At 37.1% G+C, this 24176-nt stretch overlaps 1 protein-coding gene across 4 annotated transcripts in view; it reads right to left on the reverse strand.

Annotated features, from left to right (window-relative positions):
- Positions 1-20947: 20947 nt before the first annotated feature.
- Positions 20948-24176, reverse strand: part of SAMSN1 (SAM domain, SH3 domain and nuclear localization signals 1) — a 133145-nt gene continuing 129916 nt past the window's right edge. For all 4 annotated transcript variants that reach the window (XM_070488708.1, XM_070488709.1, XM_070488711.1 and 1 more), the window contains one exon: positions 20948-21633. In XM_070488708.1, the coding sequence (XP_070344809.1) occupies positions 21431-21633 (203 nt within the window). In that variant the 3' untranslated portion in view covers positions 20948-21430. The remainder of the gene's footprint in view (positions 21634-24176) is intronic.

The raw sequence follows: 24176 nt of genomic DNA on the forward strand, positions 1-24176 counted from the left end.
CCAACTTTTGGGTTTGTTGATTCTCTCTATTATATTTATTTCTGCTCTAATCTTTATTTTCTTCCTTCTGCTTTCTTTGGGTGTAGTCTACTCTTCTTAGTTTCTTAAAGTGGAAGGCTATGATCAAATTGAGATCATTGATCAAATGATCAATTTGATCAAATGATCAAATTGAGATCATTCTTTTTTACGATTTTTTTAGGCATTTTACCATATTAATTTCCCTCTAAGGAAGGCTTTTGGTGCATATCCTAAGTTTTGGCATGTTGTATTTCATTTTATTCATCTCCAAGTATTTACAAATTTCCCTTGTGATTTCTTCTTTCACCTTTTGGTTATTAGAAGTATGTTGTTTAAGTTCCACATGTTCTTGAATTGCCCAAATTTCATTCTGTTGTTGATTTCTAATTTCATTTCTTCATGATCAGAGAGCATAGTTTGTATTATTACAAACTTTAAATTTAATAAGACTTGTTCTATCACTCAACTGTATAGTGGAGAATGTTCCATCTGCACTTGAGAAGAAATGTGTATTCTGCTGTTTGTGTGGAGTGTTATATAGATTTCTATTAGGCCTAGGTGGCTTATAGTGTCATTAAAAAATTCTATTTACTTGATAATCTTTTGTCTAGTTGTTTAAATGTCCTTCTTTTTCTCTAATAACAATTTTTGTCTTAAAACTTATTTGGTCTGAGATTTAAAAATCCAGTCCAATTCTCTTTTGGTTAACTGCTTGCACGATATCTTTCCCCATCCTTTTACTTTCAACATATTTGTATCTTTGAACTGGCAATGTGTCTCTTGTAGACAGTATACAGTTGAATCATGTTTTTTTTTAAATCTATTCTGCTAAGTTTTTTCTTTTGTTTGGACCATTTAAACCATTTACATTTAATTTAATTACTGGTAAGGCAGAATTTCGATATGCTATTGTCTTTGTATTTATTTCTTTGTGACTTTCTTCTTTTGTGTTATATATATTTTAAATTATGCCATTATAATTTCTTTGTTTCTTTTACTATTTTTAAAATTTTCTTAATGGCTGTTTTGAGGATTGCAATTAATGTCAAGTTTTAAAAAATCTAGTTCTTATTGTTCTTATTAATAGACACACTTTATATAATATGTGAAAACTTATTCCAATATTGCTCTGCTCTTTCCCACTTCTCTTGTGCTATTTATTTTCATACAAATGACATCTTTACATATTATAAGCCAATCAGTAGTTTTATAATTATTGTTCTACGTAATTGTCTTTTAAATCAAGTAGTAGAAAAAAAGAATTAGAGACTAAAATAAATTTATACTGTTTTTTATATTAAGCTATGCAGTTATCTTTACCAGTGCTCTTTATTTCTTATTGTCTAGTGCCTCTCATTTTAGCCTGAAAAATTACCATTAGTATTTCTTGTAAGGCAGATCTGCTAGCAATACACTCTTTCAGTTTATGTTCACTGAGAATGCCTTAATTTCTCCTTCATTTTTGCAGGATAATTTTGCTGAATATAGTATTGTTAAAAGTATTTTTCTTTCAATACTTTGAACATACCATCCTACTGCCTTCTAAAATCCATAGTTTCTGATGAAACTCTTGCTGATGAAAGAGTAAGTCACCTCTTACTCTTTGAGGAAATGTTGTACACGATGAGATACTTTTATTTTGCTGCTTTCAAATTGTCTCTTTATCCTTGGCTTTCGACGATTTTACTCTAATTTGTCTAGGTATAAATCTCTTTGAGTTTATCTTACTTGGAGTTTATGTAGCTTCTTGGGTGTGCGTATTAATGTTTTTCATTAAATTTTGGCAGGTTCTGGATGTTATTTCTTCAAATAGTGTTTTTATCATTTCTCTCCCTCTTCTCTTGGAACTCCCATTATGTATATATTAGTATACTTGTTGGTGTCCCACAGGTCTCTGAGGCTCTGTTCATTTCTCTTGATTATTTTTCTTTCTGTTCTTCAGCCTGGATAAGTTGATCTATCTTCAAATTCTGCCATTTCAAATCCGGTGTTAAATCCCTCTAGTTAAATTTCATTTCAGTTTTTATACTTTTCAACTCCAGAATTTCTATTTGGCTCTTTTTTTAATATAGTTTTTTCTCCTTATTGATATTCTCTATTTGTGATAAATAGTTCTTAATTTTTTTAAATTTCTTTGGACGTGGTTTCACTTAGTTCTTTAAACATGTTTATACTGGTTGTTTTAATGTCTTTGTCTAGTAATATCTGAGCTCCTCAGAGATAGTTTCTTTTGACTACATTTTTTTCTTTGTATGTGTCATAACTTCCGCTTTGCATGTCTCATAGTTTTTCTTTTTCTTGAAAACCTCCCCTTTCCACACCCCTTGGGGCTTTGTTGCTGTTCAGTGTTATTATTTTATTGCCATGGATTTTTTTGTTTGTTTATTGAGTTTCCTGAACTAATTCTGTAAAGTCTGAATTCTTGGTTGTGTATACCACTCAACATCTCTTCTCGGTTAGCTTAATGGTCAACTAATGATTGGATGGAGATTTTCTTGAAAGCATCATATGAATAAGTCTCCCTGACTTTGCAGAGGGAATTTATGTGTGTTTGGAAGGAATATTTCATCAGTAGACAGTTTAAAACTCTATTCTAGCCTTCACTTCCTCCTTATGCGGATACTAAAAGTCATCCACAGGTGGGAGATTAAGGGCTTCTCAGGTCTTTTCTAAGCATATGCACATCCCTGCACATGTACAAGGCCTTCTAGATTTTCGAGAATATGTTGGGTATTTCCAACATCCCATACGAAAATCTCATTCCCTGACTTTTCCATTAAAGTTCTTTGGTAGTCTCTTACTTAATCCAACTGGTATCACTACCTTATGCAGCTGCAGTATTTTTCCATTGGCATTTTTTTCAACAAATTTCTCAGGAACAGGGCTGTTCACATTGAGTGAGCAGAGTCAAGTTTGATTCAGCTCTCACTCAGGTCAAGTGAAAACAGTCCTGAGAGTGGAGGTGCCAGACATGTAAATAGGGACGGTTCTCTAAGGATGGGATTTTGGGGGAACTCCAAACATATTCTGTTCCTTCCAGTGGCTCCTAGGTTGTTCCTTTTCACAGTTAAGATAGTTATGTATCTTTTGGTTTGAAGGCTACGACAGAAGTTGGGGGTCAGGAGCAATAGGACAAGTTGAAATGACACAAAACTTGCTGTTTTTACCAAGATTCTGCTGTTTTTCTTGAATAAATGCTCCTCATATTTTTGCAAACCTTTGATTAATTTCCAAAGTTCTGAAAAATTTTATTTTGACCATTTTTGATCGTATTTTCATTGTTTTTATGGAGGAGTAGATTCAAGGATGTCTGAACTCTGCCATTTAGAAGTGTTTTCTATTAGAATTTTTAAAGTTCATTAGAGATAGTTTCTAATGTTCAGGCAAAGTTGAAACCCACTTTTTTTTAGACAAAAGCAGATCAAGTGCAAGATTATAGAAAATATAAGTATAGAAAATACAAGTACAGGAAGAGGACAATAAGCTTATGAATGAGTCAGATAAAGACTGGTTCCGAGATGGATGGGGCTTATAAAAAACAAAAGAGAAAAGAGTTTCAGGAAGAGAATAGTCAAAACTATTGAATGCTGCCTATACAGTTCATAAAATGGATTGAAAAATACTGATTTGAATGATCTACTAAGAGATCACTGTGATTTTTGTTAAAGCAATTGCAGTGGATGGTGGGGCAGAATCCTAACTATAGTAAGTTGTGACATTAATGGGAGGTAAAAAAAGAAAACAAGTTTAGATTACTCTGAAGAAACTAGACTAGAAAGAGAAGAAGACATAATATAGGCTGGGGGCTGGAATAGAATGTGGAGTCAAGAAAGTTGCTTTCTCCAAGAAAGTTGCTTGATCCCAGGGATCAGTTTAACTGCTTTACTCATTATTCACAAATTTCTTTTTTGGCCTCTAACCTAAAGCATAGGGCCATCACTAGAGGCTTGGATTAAGGATGGGAAGAGTGACTTTTATCTCATTTTTTGGGAAAGAAGTGGGATCCTAGACAGATAAATTACGCCTCCAAAGAGATTCTCAATGAAACTGTATGACTGTGGCTCTGTGAGTGGCAATGGACTGGGACATGCATAAAATCTGAGAAAACTGAGATGAAATCCCAGTTCCATCACTTTACTGGTACTAGTTGCATGCTGTTGGCAAAATTACATGGCTCTTTCCACCTCACTTTCCTCATATGGATAATAATACCAATATTTCAAGATTGCTGTATGGATTGAGATAATGACTAGGTTTTACAAGAAAGGCAAGGACACTATATGAGGATGGCAAATTTAGCCTTTTAATCTCAGTTTTCTTACCAGTAATATAAAAGAGTTGGATTATATAATCTCCATACTCCTTTCTAGCTGTAACCAATGCGCCTCCAATATCTTTTAGTTCAATACTGTTCTTCATGTGCTTTGTGAGCTGGACAAATATTTGAAATTGGTCTAGGACTTAAACCATCTTTGAAGATAGTTTCTATTAGACAAACCATTCGAAATTCCAAAGGACTGACTGACGAATAAACTTGAAAGATAGCTCTACTAAGCTGGGTATTACTTTTAAAAAGATGACCTCATCCCAGGACATATGATAGGGAGCACTCACCAAGGCATATTTTAGATCCTTTAGAAATAAGATTTGAGGCGAGGCATATCTGGCACAATATTAGATCCCAAAGATTAGGTTTGTGTTTTGAGGGTCACTGGATTGATTATTCTACCTGAAACATCTGTAAGTCCTTATGAATGTTTATAACTGCTAGTTTTTAGTCCTTGAGAAGACTTTGAAGAAATAAGCCACATGAAGAAGAAGAGCAGGCTTGAAACCAGCCAGACAGTGCTCAGGGGAGAAGTAGAGAGGTGAAACAATAGTGAGTCAATAAATTTAGGAGGGCTGGGGAGACCAACAGAGCATAATGAGAACAGGATTAGATAAGGGACTCAGAGACACAGGAAAAGGGTAAACTAGTGGCCAATTAAGGTTGAGCTGGGCTAGAACAGGAAGAACAAAACAAAAATTATTTGCCAGCTAAAAGACTGATTTCTTTTTCCCACCAATGCTCTCAGCTTGTTTTATTGAATTTACTGATGTACTTTGATAGAATTTTATTTGAGTAGTCATAAGTGTGAAATTTAACCTCTCATTTCAGGCAAGAACTGAAAACTTGCTCATTTTCTATTAGCAGATTAGTGCTTTAAAGGTTAAGGAAAATAAGGTTCATGATTTAAAAGAAGATGAAAAGACTAGGAAATAAGAATACTGAAAAACAGCATCATATTCATTGTAATTTTATTAAAAACCACTTTCCACACAACTTTTAATACATGATGCCTCAACTACGATTTCTGCCTGAATTGTGAAAGAATTTCTACTTTGATTCTTTTTTCTCCCTCTGCTTATTCTTCGCAAGTGGCCTGTAACATAACTTTATTTTTAAAATGAAAGATGGTAGGCAAATTTTCCTTTGGGGAATATTCCAATTCCGCACTACCTCTTGAGATAACTGGAACCATCTCGGGTGGCCTGGGAATCCCCCATCTGCATTGTCTACTTTAGTAAGGCTTCATATCCATTCAAGACATTTTGCTCACATATAACTTTTGGCAAGAGAGGATGACTGGCAGGTCATTGGATGGCCCCTTGTCTAAGTGGACTCTTTGGAAGGGTCTCTTGTTCAGCGGGGGCTTTGTAGGGAGCTAGGCAGGACTGCAGCCCTAGAGATCTTGGCAACCTGCAAATGATACTAACATTATGAAAGATTCTCCAAACACAGACATTTTCAATTAGCCAAATTACTCTAACAGGGCATAGCTCAGGAAGATTTAAGGCAAAGCTAGTTGCTGTGCCAGCCAAGAGGCCTGCTCTGCCAGTTGAAAGGCAAGCACATCTTTCCTGCCAGCTTACAATGAGATGGTTCTTGCAGTGACAGCAGATCTACCATGCATGTTTGATTTAAGGCCTTCAATTACCATACCTTTATAATTATCATCAAGCAATGATGAGTCCTGAGAAAAGCATGGGCCTTAAATGTGGGGATCCAGGAGCCTAATCAAAATGCAGTGTGTAGAATGAATCTTTCTTCTTAATGTCTCACCTCTTTTCAACCAATTGTTCTTGGTTTGAGTAAAACTGTAGCACAACTCTTTGCCAATAGTCATGATTCATTTTCACTTTGCTAATCAAAATGTTGTTTCACAAGGCTCTGATGGTGTTCAAGGCACCTTATAGGAGGTATGATTTTTCTCTAAGTTGGCTGGCGGAGATCTCATATTTCACATGAAGTTGTGGGAAAGATTTCTAAAGCCTCCTTTGGCTTGTAAGCTTTCTTATTTTGGGGTAGCACTCTCTCAAGGATTCTAAAAGGCAAACATTATATTACTGATATTTTTTATTTTGTGTTACTTAAGATCAATGATGTCTAGACTAGTGATTCTAGTTTTTTCCTACTTACGGGCCATATGTTGCTGAGGAAACACAAATTTCAGAGGATTTGTAAGGGTGAGAGAAGTTACTTTTTCTTGATGAGCCTTAATTTCAACAGCAATATTATATTAAATATCCGACTTTACCCAACGCCCCGTGTTCCCCCAATGGTGAAGCAACATGATATGAAAGGAAAAGGCCAGAGCTTAATTCCAGAAAATCTCAGTGCAAATTTGAACTCTTTTTATTTGTGAATATGTGTTACCATGGATAGATCTCTTCACCCCCTAGGCCTCAAATCTTTTCTACAATATGGTGGCATTGGCATTTAGGGGCCCTCCATCTCTGACATCTGTGATTCTGTAAAGAGTGGAGTCTCTCTTCTTGAGGAATTAACCATCAGCATCCATGTATTTAGCGTATAATTTTGTAAATTTAGTTATTTATGACACTCAAGTGACTAACATTTAGGAACTCTTTTCTGCTAGGATTTCACCCTTATCTGTCTTGTATTATTGCAGATAACAGAAATTTGAGGAACCTGAAATTGAGGAAGAATATATCAGCATCATTCCTGTATTCATAAACTCAGAGTGAGAATGGGAATGGTTCCTTCTGATCTGGGCAATATTATAGCCACTGGGACACCTATGTCTAGTAGACTCATTTGGCCTTTAGCATAAACCCACTTTGTATTATTGTATTATATATAAGTCCTGACTTCTCTGCTACAGGATAAATCCCCGAAGGTCTGGGAGTATATTTTTGGGCTCTAAATATCTCTAGCATCTATCATTTAACAGCTCCACAACTAATCACTTAATATGTTATACAACATGATTTTATTTTTTGTAAAAAAAGCTTATGGAAAAATTATATAGGCTAAAGATTTCCTTTTAATTACTGAAATGTAAACAATTTCCCACAAAACTCAATGAAAAAGGAATGTAAAAATGAATCATTTGGTCTACTGTGGTAAAGTGAAATCAACACTGGTGTAATTAGTGGTTATTTTATTTTTAATTGACAATACCTCCCATAAATCATATTGTTTACAGCTAAGTAGTTGCTACTTCACAAATAGCTTACCTAGTGTATAATTATATACTAGCTATCTGCCTGCTTTTTTCCTCCCTCTTAAAACTATAAATTGAGAAGCAGAGCATCTCAGTTTAGAACGCAAATGCCCCAATCTCACAACCCTTGGGGACATCTTCCTTCTCTGAACTCTACAGCTATTGGTTTGCTCTGGTGGTTTAGCAATGTGATGCATCTTCTGTTACAGGATTGTGTTGCTATTACATTCTTTGGTATTTGTCTTGCCTCCCCAGCTAGACTGCAAATTTGTTGAGAGAAAAGACCACATATCTTATGATTCTGTATTGCAATGTCTAACAGCGTTTTACTTGTCTAGAAAACGATCAATTAATATTCGCTGGAATCCTATAGGTAGGGCAATAGATGCATTGATGATTGCAAGCTCAGAATAAAATCAGCAATGTAAGTCTACTTATTGAACTTCCTAATTCATGAAACAACCTTAATTCAGAAATAGCTATTTTTCTTTTATAGCCATTTAACTATTCTAAATATTTGTTATTCTGTTTCTCTTATATCAAAAGACATATTTAGATCTTTCAGATACTACCATAGAGTTTAGTCTGGGATCTTTTGTAGGCATAGGATATTTCAAGATTTAAAGTAACTTTAATTGATCTAAAATAACAAATTTGTTGGATAAATTAATTCTTTATCAACATTTCAGTACACATTAAAGTGTGAGGCAGCTTTCTAATTACTGAAAAAAGATAGTAGATTTTCATTAATAGAAATGTATATACTGTCTGATTCATATCTCAGAAATGCACTTAAACATATTCCTTAAATTTATATCCTTTGCCTAAGTTTTGAAGAATTTGGGAGCTTTGTTTAAGGGAAAACTATCTTGGACTTCTTAAAGTATAGTAAATAAAACATTTATAAAGGCAGTATAAAGGGACACTTTAGGAAAATCTATATAAATCAGGGTCCCTAGAGTCCTTTTTAAGATTCAGGATAAGGAAGTAATTTCTCTCATTAAACTCCCTTGGTGTGAATATGGTAGTTCAATATTTCATAAATATTTAATGAATTATTATTTCTTACAACTTACAAGTGTTTGAACAATTGAAGCTTTTTTGGATTATGAGTATATGTCTCGCAGTATGAGAAAATGGGTGATTATAAATGCTTGACACTGTAAGTGTGTCTGGAAAAAGTCTACAAAAATAATGTCTGTTTTAAGGAGGTTGGGAGGATGTTTAGTGGGACTCTTTATGATACAAATTTCAAAGTGCCTGGTGGGAGTGCTTTTTCATTCTTAATTCTTAATGTAGTATTATTAGTAATAATAATATCACTAATACAAATAACAAACCCGACAGAGGTGGAATATTGCAGAAATCATGCTAGGCGCCTTACTCGTCTAAGCTTGTTTAAGCTAGAATTCTGCAACGTAAGCATTAACATCTCTTCTACATTAGAATAAACTAGAGCTTAGATGCTTAAGAACTTGAAGCAAATAAGTGCTAAAACGAAGTCTGATCCCAAATCTCTCACATTCCAAAAATCCATGCTCTCAAATTGCATCATGTTTATTTCCTGTGCTGAGGAAAAGTTATTTTTCCTTTTGCTATCTAAAATATAGGTAGTTCTTTACATACTGGTTCTGGCACTGTCTCATATAGAAGCTTCCAATAACTGCCAGTCACATGGTGACAATTATGCTTGATTAAGCAGATCCAGTAAGTACTTGATCGACTTTTTCCCATAAATGCTGACATTCTTGAGCCAAAGGGAAAAGAACATTTGCCATTATTCTAAGCACTCTGGCCATTCCCCCTTGTCCCTCTCAATAATACCAGGCCCTGAGTTTCCTAAGAACAGTGTTCCAAGATTCTTAGCAGCCTAAATTCCGGGGTTTCAACCAAATACTTCTTTGGGTAATTTAAACTTTTGAGGTCTGTAAGTCCTACAAGCAGATAGGTGATGATTTGTGAGATTAGAAGGGATGCTTAGCAAAATGTCACTGTTGCCATTGGTCATTCTATCACTGATAATTCATTGCTATGAATTTTGAAGTCTTTACAGTGTTCCAGAATCCTCTAAAAATATGTCAGAAAGAGTGATTTGAAAATTACAAATGCATGCTGTTATGAGAATGTAAACAACGCCATGAGATAATACCATAGCTATCGGCTAGCACATTGGTTTATAGTCCCTGAAAAGATGACTATAGTAATATTTCTCAAAAGGTGTATCAGAACCGCTCAATGACCTTGATACTGCTTTGGGCCCTATGCTCTCTGCCTCAGACTATTATACTCTCAAACATAGAGTATTAGGGTAATATAAGTGGCTTAAGAAAATAAAGGTTAATTTTACGTGGGACTCTAATGTGGATCAAGCAGCATTCCTTAATGGCTCTCCTCCAAAAAAGGACTCAGGGATTCAGGCTTTTCCTATAGTGGGCTCCACAACTCAGAGTTCATTGCTTCCAGCTATAGAGACGAAGGGTGGGGAGAGGGAGAAGTATAGGAAAGAGTAAGGAAAACCTAGTGAGGGGAAGACATGAACCTCAAAGGAGATCTTATGGGCCAGGTCCTAACTTCAGCCAGAGCTGGTCGCATGGACCTAAGCGAATGTAAGAGAGATGATAATATGCCTGGGAGGCTAATAGACACAGTTCGGTGAACACATAGCATTTTCTCTGCCTCATAGGTTATGTGAGTAAGGCTGGATAGAGCAGAGAAAAGCAAAATTAAGTAAGCGTGAAAAACTTTGATCATAATAGAACTTTAATGGGTGCCCAACAATGACTTTATAGTTAATATAGGTCTGTGCAAAGAATATGTGACCGTAATGTGACTTTTAGGCAGGTTATTTCCATTTTCATAATCCCTAGTATGGTCCGTGGGAAAATCCAAATGGAGATTATTGATAAGGAATACCTGAAACCAGGGCTGGTTTTATGGGCATGTAAGCTGTGTTGTTGCACTGGGCTCTGCTCTCACAAAGGCCCCACAATTGGTTTAATGCTCTGCTATTGCTGTCTTAAAATTTTTAATAATTTTAAGCAAGGGCTTCCTCATTTTCCTTTTGCACTGCACCATTTTTCTAAGCACTCTGGCCATCTCCCATTATGTAGTTGGTCGTACCTGAAACTCGTGACTCATCAGAGACTAAAACTAGGCTCAATGATAAAATGAAGATACAATCTTTAAGATGTAGTTAATTTCAATAGACCTTTTAAAGAAGACAAATTACAATAGCAAAGCTCTGTGTGTGTGTGCACGCTCGTGCACGTGAACATGTGCCCACGCAGGAATGTATTTTTTTTAGGACAAAGTTTATGGGGAGTAATTTGTTTTAATTGATATTCATCAAGCATCATTCTATTGTTTATTGTTAGCTACTCAAGTGAAGAGTTGGTTGATGTCTGTAGCATAAACATTTGTTTCAGATTAATGGGCGTTTCAGTTGGGTAAGTTTTAATTAAGCAACCTCTATTGTACAAGTAGCTGTTTTTGAAACCATGAGAAAACTACTATAATTTGCTAATTCTGTTATCCAGAATCCGAAGATGTTAAATCTTGTCTACTACAACCTTGAATGTGACTTTGGCCATGAATGTCCCAAATATTTGGCAACAAGAATAAATAAGAAACTAACTTTTCCAATGTGTTAAATTCTTTTTATACTGCAAATTTCTAGGCACAGTTTAACTCCTCAACCTCATAGAATCATTTGATTCTGAAATGGATGATTTATTTTTAAATCCTGCTTCCACACCACTTGCTTATATCACTACTCTAGCATATTACATTTCATCAGGATTTATTTATTTACACATTTGCCAAAGGAGCACACTGAACTCTTAACTCCTTGAGAACAGGTGGTATTGCCATCCATCTTGATATTCCCAGAGCCTAACAGTTTCTAGGCATCTAGAACATGTTCAATAAATATTTGATGAAAGAATGAAGGAATAAAGTTATGATAAAAATATCATTTTTATTTCAGAAAAATATATATTTCCAAGGCTTAAAGGAAACTTCTGCTCTTAATAAAGCCAAAATCAGGGTGATTTTGTTTTGCAAGAACGTTTTAAACTTGACTTATGCTTTAGCCCATAACAGCTATATTCCAGGTGGGGATAAAAGAAAGCATACTCTTATTAAGCGAAATATTAAAACATCTGAAGAGTAAAAATAGCTTGTATTTAACTGTCATATTCGTAAATTATTTGTTTTATTAAAGGATCTTTTTGTCCTGTTAAAAAAATATGAGTTGCTTGAACACATTCACACAACACATGTACAAGTAAAGAAGAAAGATAAACATAGGTTTCAACGATATATATGTTGATATATTTTTGTGTTAAACTTGCTACTAATAATATAGTTTTTTTTCCCCATGGTCTAGAAGTAATGGTCATGAATAGGGGTCACTGTCCTTTTGTTTAAGGCTGGAAATGGTTCACTTACTTTATTAGTTTCCTGTGGCTGCTATAACAAATTATCACAAACTTGGTGGCCTGAAACAACAGAAATTTATTCTCTCCCAGCTCTCAATGTCAGAAGTCCAAAACCAGTATCACTGGCCCAAAATCCAAAGCTTGTCTGCACGGCCACACTTCCTCCAGAGGCTCATAGAGGAGAATCTATTCATTGACTCTTCCAGCTTCTGGTAGCTGCCAGCATTCCTTGGTTTATGGCTACATCACTGGAATCATCAAAGCCAGTATCTTCAAATCTCTCTTTGCTCTGTCTTCATATTGACTTCTCTTCATGGTGTATCAAATCTCCCTCTACCTCTCTAAGAACAATTTATGATGGCATTTAGGGCCCACCCAGATAATCCAGGATAATCTCCCTATCTCAAGATCCTTAACTTAATCACATCTGTAAGAGATCCTCTTCCCAAATAAGGTAATGCACACAAGGGTCTGTGGATTTGCATCTTCTGTCTTTGGGGGCAATTATTCAGCCTGCTGTGTTTGCCCTGCCCACTTTCACGTTAATTACTAAGTAGTGGGATTCTAGATGATGTATAACAGTATATTTTTCTCTATTCTCACTGACACAGGAATAACGGTGCTGTATAATAAATGAGTGTTGGAAAACTATAAACCAAATAACACTATAAAGGAAATGCTGCATAAAGAAGCAGGCTTTGGCAAGTGGGACTCAGAGAGGGAGCTCATAACTTCATGATAATACCTCACATAAATTAAAGTAATGTTAATTGTCTCCTCCAAAGCAAGGCCATTAAGCAGCTTATTGCTCCTACCTTAAGAATTTATTTTGGTATTTCTTGCGGTCCTACCTTTTCATTGGTATTTTATTTTTTACCCACAGGGGATATAAACACCACCATGGCAGTCCTTTCTGGTATATTTCATCTTTAAGTATAACAAGAGGAGGAAATAAATGACCAAATAGGTCCTGATAACCTCTGCAGCAATCAAAAACAAAAGGCTCTGGAAAGATGTCAGTAGGTGGAGCTTCACTTTGAGAGACAGTTCCTAACAAATGGAAAGAAAAAGTGTACTCCCTAGTTATGAACAGCTAAACTGTCAGCGACCTTGACACTGACCAGGGAGGAATTTTCTGTTTTAATTTTTCCACTGTGTTGAGGTAAGACCATGTGAACCATGAAAGAGGTGTTTCATTCCTTCAACACATTTTTTATTCATCTCCTACTATGTCCCAGACATTATGTGCAAAGCCCTGCCTAATACAATTGCTTTCTTTCTCCATCTGTCAATAGCTTTCCATGTAATTTTCAAGTTCCTCAAAACTTTGCAAAGTCCTATGCTTGGTCATGTACAACTGAACCAAGGTCACAAAAGGACAGCTTAGTTGGAAGGGGGGAAAAATGAATGAAAACAAGTACGCTAAGGAGATACATAAATGTCCTTTAGCACATTCCTTGTTCTGAGGGCTAATGTACTGTAGCAATTCATCAGTCATTCTAATAGTCTTTTAACTTCTGTCAGAAAGTCTACTAAATGATAACATCTTAAATGTTTAATATTCTAAAACATATTTTCATTAATCATGCAAATTATCTGGGCATCCATATTTTACAATAACCTCTTTTGAGATTAAGAGGCCTAAGGCTTTATGAATGAGAGACCCATGTTAGTGAGTGATATTTTAGATGAACTATAACTTAGAATTAAAGAATTTTAGAAATGAAAAGTTGCTAGTAAAACTCCAGTATCGATATGCTGTCACATTTATAAAAAACCCAAAAATCTTATTAACATCAGATAATTCTGATAAGTAGCAAGCAGCCAAAATATGCACTTGCTTCATTCTATTTTATTACATAATTGGTGGATGGATATTAATGTTGGTAGATGGTGTACCGTCACAATAGAAATGACACTAAGTTTCATAGCAAAGTGGACTTGGGCTTGGTTGTTAGTAAAGGGTAGAATATGTGTTCCTTGCAGTTAGGTTGGCCTGAACTGCACCATGCACCATGAAAACCTTCTTTTATATGCTACTAGTCCCCCTAATCGCAGGGATTCTTGGCTGCTTGGAAAAATGAGAAATATGGGTGTGGGCCCCATGAAACGGAGGAATTGAAAATGACAAAGGGCAAGAGTTTTGGTAGTGTGAGTGGAAATGCTCTACCCTGAAGCTATTTGATTGTTGGTAAAGATGGAGACTGGTAGTGAAATAGAAATGACCTGAGACCATGTAAATGTAGTTATGCTGGAGTCACAAAGCAGTGCTCATTGGACTCAAGAACATGACCTAAATCACCGAAGTCATGAGCGATGGTGGTTCAGCGCACTTGTCCGGCTCCCAACAGGAAACAGATGGCACAATCAAATTAGGATAATTCAAGGAAGGCTTATTTATAAAGAGACTAATTACAAAGGCATGGGCAGGGTGCAGGGTAGGGGAACCATTAAGGGCTGTGTGGGCAGTGAGAGCTAACAGCCACAGAGCTGTTATTAAATCTAGGCCTTAAAAGGTAAGAGAAAGGAGCAGTCACTAGAATCTGAAGGAAATAGAGTCATATACAAACAGTCACCTTCAAGGGACCAGTGACCTTTGATTAAGGGAGACAGCCAGCACAAGGAGATCTCATGGAGAGAACAAACACCCTGACCTCACTCCCCTCTCTCCCTCCAGCCTCCTGAGTGGACTTCTCCTTCATTGAGCCCGACAGGAACCTAAGGATAGAGATCGAGTATGTAGTCCATACAGGTCAGCCTCCCGGAGTGGATACCAGAGCTTCCCATGTGGAGAGTGGATCTGGAGGGAGACACTAGGAGTCAGAAACATCTAATTTTGGTATGAATACCTCTTCTTTGATTATGCAACCACAGTTCATAGCCACCTTTTGAATGATTTTCTTATGGTTTTTTTTTAAACCTTTTTTAAATAATTTCTTTCATGGTTAGTTTCTTTCACGATATTTCCTGATGCTGTATTCTTTATCTTAATGAAATTTCTACTAGCAATGCAGCTTCCCCAGTACACATGCATGAGCCACCTTAGCCTCTGAGTAATCAGATATTTGGAAAAAAAAACCAAAAACACTTTGCTCAATGCCATCCAGACAGTTCATTATTCTCCCAAATAGCTTTTTTCAGTATAACAGTGCGCTTTTAAATGTCTATAGTCTGTATTGGTAAAGGAACACTGAAGTCTTTACTTTTTTACATGGTTTGCCTTCTAATTATATTTCTCTAGTAAAATATTTAACCATTGCTTCCTGAATCATGGATTCTAAGGTGCAATAAAAATCAAAAGGGAAATATATTTGTTGTTATAAAGAGAGGCAGATCTTTTTTCCTGAGACGTTTCAATGATTGCTGCAGGAATGAATGAGTAAAGGTTTCAAGAATGAATAGTTGCAGAAAATCAACTCACTGTTGTACATAAGTCCATGCAGCCCCCGGGTACAAGCACTTATGTGTCTCCTTTTGTTGAGTTCTCTATTTTTTTATGAATATGCATATTGGGGAAAAAACTTCCATCTGCTCTCTTTTAGCTGATTCTATCACATTTTTGAGCTGTGCATCATTATGGAGCTTCAGAGAAAGATGATCATTTACATTACATATGGATATAAAGGAGAGAAGGAGTTGATGAATTGCAAACAAGTATGATTTATATGGGCAAAGTGTGCCAGAAGTGCTTTTCACCCCATTTTACTCTGCAAATGGAATCATTCCTGCCCATTCACTTGGCCTAGTGCCCAAGAACTCAGAGAGGGAAACAATGCTGTTAGGCTTATGCATCAGGATTCCATTCCTTGCTTATGAGGAGACAGTGCTCTGCACTCAGGCACACCAGGAACCCCAGAAGGTCAACAGAGATCTCTGAACATGCTAATGTCATTTTTTAGATCCTTCCGTCATGGCTTAATCTATCATATACATCACCCGACACACTGATACTCTAACAGTTGGTAATTCAAGTGTGAGAAGTTTCATGATGCAGAAGGGAAGGGGGAATAATGCAAAGCTCATATTTTCCTGGGGCCTCTTTCTGCACTTTGCTTTCCCAGGACAGATCATTTGCCTAAATGGCCATAGGCTGCATACATATGTAAACGTCTACATTGAGGGTGTTTTCCTAAGGGTTTCTCTGTTGGCTACAATACAATCAGCTGTGACGCAATCTTGTAAAGCCCAGGGCCCAAGATGCAGTAATAGCAGTAATAACCTCAAATATTTTATTTATTTACTCATTTACTAATATAGGCAGTTATTTATATATTCAATTATTCAGTCTTCAGAAATGATTATCCCTATCATGTGCCAAGAGTGAAGAGTCAAATCTAAATACAAAATAGCCCCTTCCTAAACTGTCGGGAGTAAACAAAGAAACATTGCCATGACAAAGGAGTCATTTTTCTGTATAGTTCTGTTAAATCAGCTAATTCTTTCTCATTGCTGCTGGATAACACAGTTGTCCTAGTCCTCAGAAAATGAGTGTCTGAAGAGTTTCAGATTGGTACAAGTCCAAGACTGCATTATGGTAGCACGTGCCTGCTTCCACTTTATGTTCAGAGATCTGTTTTTATGTGCATGTGTTATGCTGAGGGCTTTGCACACGATATCTCATTTAATCAACACAGTAACATGGAATATTTGGACTATCTTTATTTACATTTTGTAGAGGAAAAAAACTAAGCTCAGAAGATAAGTGACCTGCCCGAAGTCACACAGTCTTCAAACCAGGAGCGCAGTGTATGTGTTTAGGTCAGCGCTGGGTGTGATCAGATGAATTCAGCAATAAGATAGGACGCAGCTTAAAGTGACAGTTACTTCTACCTTATTTCCATAGCCAAAACCTGGCAAATTTAGAAGCTGCTGTTCTTTTACTTATATTTAGTCCCTAGTCATTTTGCTCTCCACCTTTACATAATTTTAGCATAACTTCCCACTTTATGAAAGAGAGCTTGAAGTGTGCATGCTGATTAGTTATATACTTTTCTTTGTCAGTGGTGGGGAGATGGAAGTGCCTGCGTGTGTGGGGTGATGGAGTGTCTAAAATTTCTTCATGTTACTTTTCTCAGAACTCATGCTTGTAACGGAAGTTTCTCAACATGAAATGTCATCAATTGGCCTCACTCAGGAAGTTGCACAGTGCTAGACTGCAACCTCAGTGAATTGGACATCCTCTAAAACATGATAATCTTTAGCTGCCTATCATTTTAGAAGTTTTAAAACATTTTGTTTTTTAACAAATTCTCTTGGCAATTTAATTGATAAAAAAGAAAAGCTTCTGATAAAATACTTCAGGGTGAAGATATATTCATGTTTATATCAGCAATAGAATTGGGGGGAGGGAAACCAGAATTTAAATGATCTGATTTTTGCTGTTACTAACAAAGTATTATGAGGATTTTATCCATTTACCCGGAATAAAATTTCTCTAACCATGCATGCTGTCACCACATACTTGAATTTGTTAATGTAGGATGTCCCAGGGATCAGAATAATCATTGCATCCCAGAATGGTTTTACAACCTCTCTGTACTAGAAGGCTTAGCAGGTTCCAACGGAGAGGCTATGGTGAGATTCTAATGCAGATTATCTGATCCAAAGGGCCTTTATCGGCGTAGTCTTGGACAGCATATACGTTGCATATCTAAATATTGTTGAGTGAATAAATAAATGAATGAGACTAGGACTCTTACCAGGTTTCAACCTGGAACACAAAGCCAGTGTGATCATCTGGTAAACATTAAAATGTCACCTCTCTAACCACCTTTCCTTCCACTTTTAAAAGGCTCACTCATGTCTCTCTCCCACGCAAAAGCAGCAGAAGTTCTGAGTCCCTCAGCCACCTCACAACCTTTAACTATTTCTTGACTTTCTACTCCTGTTTGTCCAGCTTTCCATGGTCAAGAGAAAAACCTGAGGAAAGTGAGGTTAGAGCTGCAGGGATCCTGTAGGTAAAGCGAAGGCAGTAGAGCTCCCTTAGTGTGGTATTTACTTCTGCTACGCATGTGTCCTTTTTTTTTTTTTTTAAAGATTTTTTTTCCTTTTTCTCCCCAAAGCCCCCCAGTACATAGTTGTATATTCTTCATTGTGGGTCCTTCTAGTTGTGGCATGTGGGATGCCGCCTCAGCGTGGCTTGATGAGCAGTGCCATGTCCGCGCCCAGGATTCGAACCAATGAAACACTGGGCCGCCTGCAGCGGAGTGAGGGAACTTAACCACTCGGCCACGGGGCCAGCCCCCGCATGTGTCCTTTTGAGTGCTGTGCTCCATGATGGGGCCATCCTTCCAGCAACTTGAACCTCATGGTGTCTCCACTTTCCTCCCTCCTTCCCTCTTTGCAGGAATCTAATCTCTGTTCCTCTGCTTCAATCTCCTCAAGACCTCTGCAGCACTTCTGCTCAAAAGCATTTCCCATATCCTTGACTGGGTACCAGATTTTCATTTTGAAGCAGTTGAATGTAGCTGAGTATGCTTCCCCGGTGATTGCCACCATTTTACAATCAAGCAGTTCCTTAGATGCTTCCCAACCTACAATTTCCTGGCATCTTCATAAAGAAGCTGTACTCTCTTGACCTTCCTGAGGCAGCAGGTTGATTAAAGTTTAAAAATTATGGCCAATAGCTGTGCTGTGTCCAAGGAGGCCTAGAATAATCTATTTGGAGTAGTAGCCATAGCAGGAGTGGGGCCATGATGTAGGCAGCATGCTGGAAATCTAAATTGAAACACTATTTCCTACTGTGGAGAGGGAAGAACAGAACTAGGCATGTGCTTTACTCCTGACCTGGGCACTGCGTATGGGATTAAATCTCATGGATCTGGAAAAATATACTAGAGACTAACAGTGTAATGTTTTCCCCCAGAATTTGAAATAACACTTTGTGTTTCCTGATTTTTCCTAAGGAATTACGTTTCATTTGTTTAAAAAACTTTTAGGTCACTTTGGAAGGTATTTGCCTATAGGTTAAGTAGATTGATTTACATACAAATTTGGAATCTGTTATATGAGAATAATCATTATATTCACTGCACTCCTGCAAACATTTTCTAAATGCCCTCTCTATGCCTTGTATAATACCAGGCACTAGGGATTAAAAAGGCTAAACAAAATAATCTGTCACAAGCAGGTCACAGTGTTGTGGAAGAGCAAGTGTCAGGCAAATAGATAAAGTGTAATATGATAAGTGCTATAGCCAACAGAGATACAAGTTGCTATAGAAACACAAAGAGGAGAACACCAAAGAGAATCATGGAAGGTTTCGAAAAGTGACTTTCGTGATGAGTCTTAAGACAGAGAACAGAGGGAGGCTTCTGGATGTAGAAAATAGCAGGAACCACTTCAGGAAAATAAATAGGATATGAAAAGTCACAAAGGAAATAGTGAATTCAAGGAATTGCAAATTGTTATGGCTGGAGAATGTAGAATGAAAGGTGAGAGGGGAAAGATATGACTCTTAGGATAGGTAAAAAAATGGTTGGGGGGATCTCATATATTCTGGAAGGAAATTTAAACATTATATTAAAGATAATGAGAATCCATCAAAAAATTTCAAGCTGGAAAGTACATGATTTGATTTACGTGTTAGAAAGATCTTTCTGGAGGCTGCAGGGAGGATGGATTAGAAGCAAGGATACTGGTAGAGGTCAGTTGGAAAGCTATTGCACTATTTCATACGTGAGATCATGAGGTTCTAAAGCAAAACAGCAATCATGGGAATGGTTAGAAAGCTTTGAGCACAAAAGCATTTCTAGAGGTAGGATCCATAGAACTTGATTATTACTGAATCTATGAGGAGGACATATGTGAGATGAACTGAGAAATTATTTTCTGCTGTGGGTAATGGGCTGGGTGTTGGTGCCATTAAAGAGAGAGGTAGATTGGGAATAAAAAAGGAGAGACAAATTTGTGGAGAAAATCAAGGATTTGGGTATGTTGAGCTGAAGCTTCCTAGAGCTCTATGAACTGATTTGTGTCCCCCTCCCACGCCCACCCCCTACGCCCTGCCAAATTCCTATGTGGAAGCTCTAACCCCCAATGTGTGGTATCTGGAGATGCGGCCTTTGGGAGATAACTAGGTTTAGATGAGGTCCTGAGGGTAGGCCCTCATGATGGGATTAGCGTCCTTATCAGAACACCAGAGAGCTTGTTCTCTCTCTCTCTGTGCTGTGTGAGGACACAATGAGAAGGTGGCTACCTGCAAGCCAGGAAGAGGGCTCTCACCAAACCCAACCATGCTGGCAAGCTGATCTTGGACTTCCAGCCTCCAGAACTGTGAGAAAATGTATTTCTGTTGTTTAAGCCGCCCAGTCTATGGTATTTTGTTATGGCAGCCCGAGTTGACTGATACGTAGAGGTATTCAGGGAGTTGGATGACACAGATCTGGGTTCAGGAAACAGAGCGAGGTGAGGTAATTGATTTGGGAATCATATATATATATGAGAACTGACTGTAAAACCTTGTCTGGTAGGAGATATTTTGTCTAAAGGTCTAGTATGAAAATACCTTAAGTAACACTAGTCTGGAAAATACCAAATGGACAGGGTTCTTTTTATTATTAAAATTAAGGTATTTCAAAATTAAAATATTTACACTTAAAGATGAAACATCTGTACAATTATTAAAATTAATTTTACTAAATCAGGATTGATAATATATTATCTATACTTTTTTTTTAGATTGGCACCTGAGCTAACAACTGTTGCCAATCTTTTTTTCCTTCTTCTCCCCAAAGCCCCCCAGTACATAGTTGTATATTCTAGTTGTGAGTGCCTCTTGTTGTGCTATGTGGGACACCGCCTCAGCGTGGCCTGATGAGCGGTGCTAGGTTTGTGCCTGGGATCCGAACCGGCGAAACCCTGGGCCGCTGAAGCAGAGCACGTGAGCTTAACCACTCCGCCACGGGGCTGGCCCCTAGCTATACTTTTATATCAGATAAGTGAAGAAATCAACAAAAAAAATTTACTAAAACTCCACTGTGGATCAGGATAACGTGTCTCTAATATTAACTCACACTTTTCCAGTAAGTATCAGAATGAGAATAAGTGCTGCTTGGACAAGTGGGGAAACAAACACATGCTCCATTACTATTCACTCAATAATATGCACAAATGCAAAATTCGTGGTTATAGAAAAAGTAGGGTTTTTTTTTCCTGCGGAATTTATCATTTTGCACTTGTAAAAGAAAGCCAAATAAAGCTTATGTGACATAACAAAGACTTATATATACTTTTTCTAATACAGGCAAGTGCTATATTAACATGTAGCATTTAAAGTAATAAATATGCATATTATTTACAATAACTGAGAATGTTAGAGATATGAACCTTTATGTACATTCAGATTGAGACATTTTAACTTTAGGTTGTATCTACAAATACTTTTCTTCTCCTATTTCATCTTTTAGCTCAAGAAGAGTTCAAATGGAATGCTTCTGCAAATATAGAGTTGAGAATGTGTGTTCAGTCACTCGGCTCTGTGATAGTAATCTTCTGTACCATGTCAGACAGATTTTCAGACTCCGGATCTTCTTTGCCATTATCTGAATTTTCTGACGAGATATAGCAACCAGAGTCCCTTGGGCAGTCATCTAACTGTGACTTATTTAAGGAGATGTCTGGTCTTAAGCTTAGGGGCACAGATTCATCTTCTTCTTCCTGAATAGCTGTAAGTGGAAAAGAGGGCAGCAGTTAGGCAAAGCCAAGAAAAGTTTGACTTGTTCATCTTTGCACATTATCCTGTTTTAACTGCTCCAACCTTGACTTCATTACAATTGAAACTTCTGTAATTGAGATTTATTTGTTTATTATAGAAGAGATATTTGCACCCAGATATTCAAGCCACTGTTTTCTTACAAGACCAAGTTTGCCCTTTGTTGTTCACTTGCAGTTTCATGGAATTCATGTGAACTGCTTGCCTAAGTGAGATCGCTATGGACTCCCATTCTATGTTAATGATAAGTTGCCAGAGAAAGCAGATTGTATCCACAGTGTGACTGATGCCTTGTCCAAATACTCCTTAAAGTAATGTTAGAAAATGTCACTGGTAGTTTAAATGTACAATCCAAGTCAATAGTGATCTTTGTGCACGATCCCAGAATCACGAGAATGTGGATTAATAAATAAAAGATCACTGTGATGTACAGTAGGATTTCAATTACTTGGGATTTAACTAATAAAACTTGAAGTTTCTAGAATTTTCCTATGTTTCCATTCATCAGAAAAATAGACCTAGAAACCAGGTTGCTTTTAGACAGTGAAACATCAATACTTCCACTGCCTCTGCCTCATGACTGTTTAGTCTTCTACGCCTTTGTCTGTAGTTCTGAATAACAATCACGTATGTTCAGATTGGTAATTTTGTGTCATCAAAGCAGTATTCTACATTCAATAGGCATTATTCTAGAAAAGAATTTAATTTAAGAGATGTAACAGAAGACATTTCTAAAGAACCTAAGCAGCCCTATAAAGTTTTACTCTTCTCAAGAATCTTTAGCATCAGTTTTCTCTTTGTCACTGTAAAGTTTCTTTCTTTTCCTTCCCTGACACCAGTAATTGGGTGTTTCTCTGCATCATGAGCCGAATTCCTCAGAGAAGAGATGGATCTTAGGCCACCACCTGTCAGCACGTCTGGCTCCTTCACCTTCTAACCTCAGGACTTCCCCATTTTGGACATTTGAATAGCCCTCCATAGGAAGGATGGAACACACACATTTCAGGGTGGGATAAGACCTCTGCCTTCAGAGGTTATGCCCTTCATCCCATTCCAGTGAGAAAAAAGTAAATCTCAACTTCTAAATCCTTGGAAGAATGAAATCGTGTAATTTTCCTCAATAGGCATTACTTAATGCTAAGTAATTTATCTTTAGGAAATCCACCTTTTATCTTCTCTACACATCTCCTGCCTTTTAAACGCATTTTCTAGGCTCCAGATATCTTGCTAACATTAGTTTATGGTCCACTGTGTATTCAATTGTTATCAGCCTCTGTGACAAGAAAGATTGAGCCCTGGTGTCCCAAAGCATCCTTGCATGTAATGAATTAACTTCTCACCAATGCATCTAGAATGGTACCAGTTATGGACCATCCATGGAGGAACTGAGAAAATAGTCAAATTACTTTCCGTATTTTGTGGTTTAGATGAGGAACGCAGGTTGAGAAAGGCTGGAGAAAAATGATAAAAACAATTTCTTAATCCACTCATCTTCAAAATGAATCATAAGAGTTCTTTTAACCTTTCCTCAAAGCTTTCACTTGCAACAATGAAAGCATATTTATGCCGTTCTCCTGAAACTTCTTCACACGCCCCAACTTTAGCTCCGATTTAAGCATCGGGTATTGAAGTCTAGCGATGTTCTAACTACTTCTGGGTAGAAGGAGCTTTAATTTTCATACGCACCTATTGTTGTTGTTATTTTAAAATTTTAGTTACCATGAAGCATTTTCTCTTTATTAGTCATAACAACCTTTAGGTTTAAGGGGAATCTACTTAACATTCATTCATCTTTATGAGTATGGCATTCACCTTTGTTTCCAAGCCCTTCCTTTGCGAACAGCCAGCTCTGAAATGGGACCTCATTCTCTGAGGAAAAGCTTTCTTCCTGGCCTCTGCTCTTCTAGCTTATTGCCACTGACATGAAAAAACCAGTTCTGTGTTCCCTTATCCGTGTATCTGGAAAAGGCCAGAGGAATTAGTCCTTTTGTGATGCTTCCTGCCACATCAGCAGTGGTCACCGGATCTGTAGCGCCATCCTCTTAGAATGGTTGTGGGGATAAGGCCACATTCCCCCAGATGATTTGTGGACCTATCACCTCCGCACAAAATTTACAAAACTGAGTTACCTCTCTTCACACTGACATCCTATACAGGACTTGGCATAATAAAAACTGCTCCCAATATCAGGTTCTATTTAGGTTGATTACTGACTGTGGGGCTCTCTTCAAGATATAAAACTTAGGCGTAAAGAACTCTGATTTCCAAAATTAGCTCTTTTTCTTTCAAAAAACAGTACTTAGCTTGTTATTTCCTCCTCAGAAGACTTTACACACTCACTTCAAAGGGTAACACAAAGTAAACAAACAATAGATGAAAATCTGACTTTAACAGAGAATAGGTCATTTTTTATATTAGTAATAAAAATGTATTTGTTTTTATTTCCACCTGAGAAACATCATATTGCCTTCTCTAAAGTCTAGGGATTAGTTTATT

Source organism: Equus asinus, chromosome 18, assembly GCF_041296235.1.
Source record: "Equus asinus isolate D_3611 breed Donkey chromosome 18, EquAss-T2T_v2, whole genome shotgun sequence".
Taxonomy (NCBI): domain Eukaryota; kingdom Metazoa; phylum Chordata; class Mammalia; order Perissodactyla; family Equidae; genus Equus; species Equus asinus.